This window comes from Podarcis gaigeae, assembly GCF_964106915.1.
Source record: "Podarcis gaigeae genome assembly, chromosome: 14".
Taxonomy (NCBI): Eukaryota; Metazoa; Chordata; class Lepidosauria; order Squamata; family Lacertidae; genus Podarcis; species Podarcis gaigeae.
This window is the reverse complement of record NC_139690.1, coordinates 27,045,981-27,053,692: the sequence shown is the minus strand read 5'-3', so window position 1 is coordinate 27,053,692 and position 7,712 is coordinate 27,045,981. Positions and strand designations below refer to the sequence as shown.

General features: G+C 41.3%; 1 protein-coding gene across 1 annotated transcript in view; it reads right to left on the bottom strand.

The window, feature by feature from the left end:
* Positions 1-355: 355 nt before the first annotated feature.
* The window catches only part of LOC310831908 (uncharacterized protein), a 16,475-nt gene continuing 9,118 nt past the window's right edge, over positions 356-7,712 (bottom strand). Inside the window, exons 2-4 of the mRNA XM_083713209.1 lie at positions 3,629-3,666; positions 2,248-2,314; positions 356-1,938 (exon numbers count right to left, since the gene is read on the bottom strand). Of these exons, the coding sequence (XP_083569335.1) occupies positions 509-1,938; positions 2,248-2,314; positions 3,629-3,634 (1,503 nt within the window). The 5' untranslated portion in view covers positions 3,635-3,666 and the 3' untranslated portion in view covers positions 356-508. The remainder of the gene's footprint in view (positions 1,939-2,247; positions 2,315-3,628; positions 3,667-7,712) is intronic.

Here is a 7,712-nt window from a genome sequence, read left to right as displayed (position 1 = left end):
AAAAAGCAATCAATTAAACATGCACAGGATTGCACTGTAAAACATTATTTTAGACATGGGAGGGGAAAGGACATTTAAAAGAAGTACATATACTCCTTTCTCCGGTGAAAACCAGCTTCTGTAATAATCTTGTGCCTTAACTCAGGTGGTCCCTTGAATAACCTTTCACATTAAACCTTAACTGGTGACTTAAATTATCTTAAATATAAACTCACACTCAAGGTCCCTTGAATAACCTTTCACATTAAACCTTAACTGGTGACTTAAATTATCTTAAATATAAACTCACACTCCACAGTGAGTACCCTGAATATCAATTCAAGCTGAGGATGAAAAATGAAAACAAAAATATTGAAAAATAAGCATTTAATTCTAGATTTGGAAAGGGCTACAAACGATGGATATATATGTATATATGTAAATGGCTCTTACAAACAACAAAACTGATCTCTAGTGATACATAACGGATGAAAAATATCTACCCTAACCAAGAAACAAATGTGTCTTCTTAAGAGACTCTTTTTTCCTTCATGGCTTGTCTTACAAGCTCCATGTCTTCCTTTAACAACTGCTGCAACATCAGTTTGCTTTGCCCTTCAGGATTTCCACAGAAAATGCTTTTTATGGCATGAAGGACTGCCATTGCTCTATCAACAATGTCCTCACCAACTTTTTTATTGGCCGAATTCTGAGCATATGCAGTTAGGTGGGGACTAAAACCATACAGCAAGTTAATGAATGCTTTTAACTTCCCCATTTCCATTTGTGCCTCTTCTGCCTTTTCTGCTACAGACTCAGGTGGAGATGCAGGCAACTGGACTGCCACTGTCGATACGGGCACAGTTTCTGATGGCAAGGGAGGAAGCACTACTTCCACCTTCTTCTCTGTCTCCACCCACTCCTGGCCCAAGGGAGGACCCTGTGCTTCCACCTTCTTTTCAGGCTCTGTGTGAGGAATCACCACTGTCACTTTTTCAGACTCTGTGTGAGGAATCACCACTGGCACGTTCTCAGACTCTGTGTGAGGAATCACCACTGTCACCTTCTCGGACTCTGAGGAAGGAATCACCACTGTCACATTCTCAGACCCTGTGGAAGGAATCACTACTTCCACCACCTCCTCTGCTTTTCCCTTTCCCAACCTCTTCTCTGCTTCACCCGCTAGTTCCAGAGCACTTTTTAGGTAGCTCTCTGCTTTTCCAAGATAGGTATTGAGAGCTGGATCTTCTATAACTGCGCTAGGTGCATTCTTAATGGTTTCAATGAGTCTGTCAATCAACTCCAAGATTTCTGCACTTACAGACTTCTCTGGGGATTGTGTCACAGCAGTTTCACTGTGTTTTGATTCATTACTGGTATGAGTTAGTTTCACATGCATTTTTCTCACATTCCTTAGAGACTCCACCAGACTTGCCAAAGCTCCATTTGTTAGCTGATCAAAAGTCATAGCTTTTTGTGTGGTAGTATCTGTTTCCAACAAAAATGACACACTGGCCAGTGATTGATCTGGAGTAGTTTCAGAAGAATAAAATACACTTGTCTCAGTTTGTTCTTCAGGATTTCCTTCCGGAGTGACTATATCAGAATGTAAAACGACTGATGCACCTGCGTCATTTCGGAGGTCCCAAAATGCTGTTGAGGTAGTTGGGGTATTTTCACTGGTCAGGGCAACTGTTTCCAACGACTCTACTTGTATTCCCTCAGTCTTTGGATTCAGGTTTAGCAAAACTGTGCCCACTGCTTCAGATGGAGAAGGCTCTGTGTGGGAAGGCTCTTTGTGGGATATTACAATAGTTGCTGTTTCTGTTGGTTTTGGTGTTTGTGCTTGCGCTGATGCTGTTGGAATATTTTTCACCATATCTTGCAAAAGGCCTACAAGGTTATTCAAAGTCTTCTCTTCTTCGTTTGTTGTTTCCACTTCAAATATATGAGAAGGTTCTGTAAAGCAGAAAGTGAGGTCATGTAAACCACAAATGGACCCATTTCTTGCTCACTTTCTCCTACTCTATAAGTGCAACAGTTTCTAAGGCCCACTCTACACTGCAGCAAACCACAACCCATGTGTTGCACAGCGTTGGGTCATAGGTCTTGTTCTGCCTAGAACTGATGTTCCTTGTTTTAGAACATGGAAACAGAGACAATGATCCATTTCTCTAGTGACTGGCTTCTCTGAAATGGACCTTTCAAAATGATTCTGTAGCAAGGATTTTCAAAGGGGTTGTGGAAAAGTAAAAGATGAGTGCTTACCTAGAGCTTGAAGATTGTCTGCTGTCTCTGATGAAATCTGCACAGTCATAGTTGGGTTCAGAGCGATCTGCAAAATAAGTAAGAACCCTAGTCATTCCCAGATGACTGTTACTTCACTGCAACAGCAAGATTTCCCATCATTTGGCATATGTCCAAATAAGCCCTATGTGCCGGGGTGTAATTGATATCAACATATTTAGCACAGGAAGAAAATAAAAACTATGGCCAGGTGTCAGGATCCTGCCCAATTAAAACCCCAGGGAGACTTCTTCAGAGGGAGAGGCATGACACCTTGTGGAAAATCTCACCACAGCTGGGAGCATGGAAGAGCCCTCAACAGCCCTAAGGCAATCTGAATTACCGGTACCTTGCCTCACAGACACCTTGCCTTCCTTCACTCCCAGACAACCTCTCTGCCACATCCTGAACTAGGGTTCCCAGGAAAAAGAGAAGTCAGGACTCCTGCACTTTTCATAGTTGCATAGAAGAGGGAATTACAGCAGGTGCAGCTTCTCATAAAATGGCACAATAAATTACAACAGCAAAAACAGCAGGAATTATTAAGAAGGAACAGCCAATTAACACATCCTCTAAGGATTGGAACTGGGGGGCAAAACTTGATTTTTTAAAAAACTTGCCTCAATGTGAGCAACAAATTACCCGTCAGTTAGTCAATCTGGACAACCTCATCAAAATTGTCCTTGTGCCTACATTTCATTGAGAAAAGGGTCTCAGACATGGAAGTTTCCAGGCATATCTGTACAGGAAGAGTAAGGTTCCTAAAATACTCAGTTCCTAGTTTGCTAAGGGCTTTAAATATCAAAGCATAAGGGAGAACAAGCTCTGAGGCTCAAAGGTACAAAACTCTGAATTGTAGTTCAACGCATTTCAGAATGATCCAACTCCTCCTTAGAAGCTTGAAAAGTTTGCAGAGATTACATAGATGTATATATAGAATACACTTTTCTGATACCACATTATCAAGCTGGTTTTTGTGCTGTTCAGATTTTAAGAATGAGATGTTTCTGAATTTTAGGACCTTGCAAGCTTTTAAATCTCATGAAGGAGTGTTTCACTCTGAAATGCACTGAGATAAAATAAAGTTTTTTACTAGTGAGCACCAGGGCCTGTTCTCCTTTTTTTTTGTTCACTTTAGGTGCTTCCCCCAACCCCACCAGCTTTTTCTTGCTGTAAAGGACAAAGCCAGAGTTTTGCATTATGCCCAGAAAAAAAGGACAAAGTGAAGCTGACAGTGTAATGTCAACCCATCAGCTGGTCCCAGACAAAACCCTGAGAGATGAATTTGAGATGACTTGAAGTTTCCAGAAAGTCTTCATGGACAGACCAAAGCCATTTCTCCAAATACTAAAATTAATGTTACCTGCATTTCTTTAATATTGTCAAAAGTATGATGCACACCTAAAAAAAAGAAAATAAAATTAAACACCAGAGTTTTCACCACATTTTGATTAATTTTACAATGATAATACTCACAAAGAGGCCAAACACATCATTTTTTAATATGTGGTCCAAAGTCTTTGGGATGTTGTTGTTGTTACTTTTTTTTCAAAAAAAACAATTACTGAACAATATTGCCATAAGAAACTTTAGAAAATAATTTTAATATATGAACTGATTACACAGATATTGTGGTTTGATGTCCAGCTACGTTCTGAATCTTTCTTTATAATTATTAATTACCCCACTCTATTAGGCTGGGCTGCCCCAGCCACTCTGGGTGGCTTCCAACTCATATAAAAACTTAATATAACATCAAACATTAAAAACTTCCCGATACAGGGCTGCCTTCTGATGTCTTCTAAAAGTTGTGTAGTTCTTTATCTCCCTCCATAGGGAGTGTGTCACTACTGAGAAGGCCCTCTGCCTGGCTCCCTGTAACTTCACTTCTTGTAGAGAGGGAACTGCCAGAAGGCTCTCAGAGGTAGACCTCAGTGTCCAGGCTGAACGATGGGGGTGCAGATGCTCCTTCAAGTATACTAGGGTTTAAACACTTTTAATTGTGCTCAGAAATGTACTGGGATCCAGTGTAGATCATTTATGACCAGTGTTATGTGGTCCCAGTGGTCACTCCCAGTCACCAGTTTAGCTGCTGCATTCTGGATTAGTTGTAGTTTCCGAGTCACCTTCAAAGGTAGCCCCATGTACAGTGCATTGCAGTAGTCAGATAACCAGAGCATGTACCACTCTGGCGAGACAGTGCACAGGCAGGTAGGGTCTCAGCTGGCATACCAGATGGAACTGGTAGATAGCTGCCCTCAACAAAGAATTGACCTGCGCCTCCATGGACAGCTATGAGTCCCAGGCTGTGCACCTGGTCCTTCAAGGGCACAGTTACCCCTTTCAGGGCCAGGGAGTCCCCCACCCCCATCCCCCCTAAAACAGTACTCTGTCTTGTCGGGATTCATCCTCAATCCGTTAACCAACATCCATCCTGCAACAGGCTCTAAACACTCACACATACACATCATAGTGACACATACAAACATGGTGAACATATTCAGCATGCACAAAATTATAAAAGGGTATTTAGAACTTTGAAAGGTAATGAAATATGCTCAAAAGTTTTAGGCCAATGAAAGCAAAATAGGTATCAAATCTAGATTATTTTGTCTGTGAAGTTCATAAAATACTCTGTGAAGAAAAAGAAAACTTCTTCTTCCCTCCATCTCTCTCACACACATATGCACATCAATGAAGAAGGGAAAAGATGGGGGAAGAGGAGAGTTACACACACACACACACACACACACACACACAAATTTAGAAAACAGGAAGTCTCTGGTGGCTGCCTTGTATTTTGCTGCCTCTGGGGGACAAATGCAAACGGAAGAAAGCGAAGATGACCTGGGTTGTCAAGAAAATTGATTGGTACTTAGCTGTCATCTTTGAAAATTTCTCACAAACTGCTATGGAATAACAAATAATGTTGGATGAACAGCCTGATCGGCTGCAACTTGACATTCAACCTTCCTGTCCATCTTTCTAGTCTAGAAAGTCATTTTATATGCTGAAAGGGGAGGCAAATTCTTTTTAAAAAACTCTTAAATTAACAAATGTCAAAAAAGTCAAAAAATATATCGGCAGTATCTATTTATCTATATGCAGAACTGAATGTATGGTATAACCAACCAATTTCACCAAGTTTGAGTACGTACTACAATAGGAAGACAGAGGGAGTATCCCCATTTTAAAAAAAAGGTTAAAGAAAGGGATTCCCCGGTTTTTTGTATTTCCCCCTTTCCCTTTACTGTACTTCACTTTCCATCTTATATGCTGGAAGCTGCCCAGAGTGGCTGGGGCAACCCAGTCAGATGGACAGGGTACAAATAATAACATTGTTGTTGTTGTTGTTGTTGTTGTTGTTGTTGTTGTTGTTGTTGTTGTTGTTGTTAAGGCTCTTGACCACTATGTAACAATAGTCAAACCAACCAATTTCAAACACTAGGGAATATAGAGAGGCTTTTTCCTACTGTAGGTCCACAGTTATGGTACTTCTTTGGAGACTCTTGTATCTATTCTGGCTTAAGCATCTTTCAATAGTAGGAAAATTTTAGAGCTGCTATGGAAGCAGACATATTTGGCACCTGGTGTAAAGCTTATTAGCTACAATTCATAAAGGTAAAGAGCTGAAAAATACTTAAAAGAAAACTTAAGCACAGAACTGGACTGTGACTTCATACATGCCATACATTTATAGCACATGACTTCCCCAAAGAATCCTGGGAGCTATAGTTTACCCATCACAAAAGCTAAAATTCCCAGCATCCTTAGCAAACTATGGTTCCCAGGATTCTTTAGAGAAATTAGTTATCTGTTTTCCATTAATTAAATGATGTAAACCATCTCCTCTACTATAAGCCTGCTTGCTCTTGAATATCTGAAGGAGAGGCTCTTCTCACCCCTTGAACATCTGAATTGTGTTTTACTAACACACGACAGGAGTGCCTGGTGTGCTCTGGTCCATGGGGTCACGAAGAGTCCGACACGACTAAACGACTAAACAACACCACCACACAGGGGGAAGGACTTCTCTGCTGAAGTATTGTGAAAACCTACTTTCTTTCAAGATGTATTTGGATTGTCAAATGGATGACTGTTTATGCTCCCTGAAATTTTTGAAAATGTTTATATTCTGTCCCTGTCTCTCTTAATCACTTGCTTTTTGCTGACTGGTAAGGTGGTTTGCAACACAAAAAGTGTTTCATTTAAATAACAACAGGAAGGCAAAGGTATATATGCTCTTAAGAGTAATTGGTACCAATGACTATACTTGATCACAGTCACCCTATTGATGTGGCTCCTTCTGTTAAACTTTTTTGCAGCACTGCTGAAGCAAATAACTAGTAGTCCATAAATTCTAGGAGGTGGCAATGATACTACATGGTGTTAATAACACACACACACAAAATCCTCTGCAATACCTGGGTGGAAATCAAAGGCTAGTTATCTCTGATATAGGGACCACAGAAAGAGGCTTACTTCTTTAGAGGAAGCCTGCATACATAATACTGATTGACAACATACATTTAAAAATGTAAAATAATTCCAGCGCAGGAATGATAGCTAGCATTTATATAAGTGGAAATCCAATGCCCAACACTCTCGAGAGAGAGAGAGAACTGCACACTCACATTAATTGGGCATTGGGTTCCCATTTATATAAATGCTAACTATCATTCCTGCCCTTTTCTAGGCCTTTTAAGGTGGTCAAGATTATTCAGGAGAATTATGGATATTGCTGGCATCCGTCTGTCTTCAGACACAATGGAGTGTGCCTCTAGAGGTGATGTCAAACCACTGTGTTGGGCGCACTGAAGTGACCTCCTCAGGGCGCAAGCCTAAGCAGTGTGTATGGAGGTCCTGGGCTGCCCAGACAACAAGACCCCGCTCTCAGCCTCGCTGATGTGGTCCAAAGGAAAGCAATGCATTTGGCACCAGCTTGGCTACAGGAGTTGCTGGAAGGAGGCATACAAGGCTCATGAGCCTGGGAAGGTAGCTTATCTAGCAGAAGGAATCCTAAACCTCTGCTGCTTTTTGGGACATCTTTAGGACATGAAAAGGCTGAAGGAGTAAACCCTTCACAAATCCAGAGTGGCGATCCAAGGGCAGTTGGATGGTGTTTTGTTCGCTTCCTTCCAGCAACTGTTACAGCACAGTTGATGCCAAAGGAATTGCTCTGCTTTCCTTTGGAACACGAAAGTGAGGCAGAGAGGGATCTTGTTGTTTGGACAGCCCAGGACCTCCACACACACTGCCCATGCTTGTGCCTCGAGGATATCACTTCAGTGCTACTATCACAGTGGTTTGACTTCACCTCCGGAGGTGCACTCCATTTTATCTCGAGACTGATGGATGCCGACAATATACAGTATACACACATACCGTACACCGTACACTGAGTGAGAAGCACATCAGAAAGTGAAATCATTTCCAGAGGAGTAACC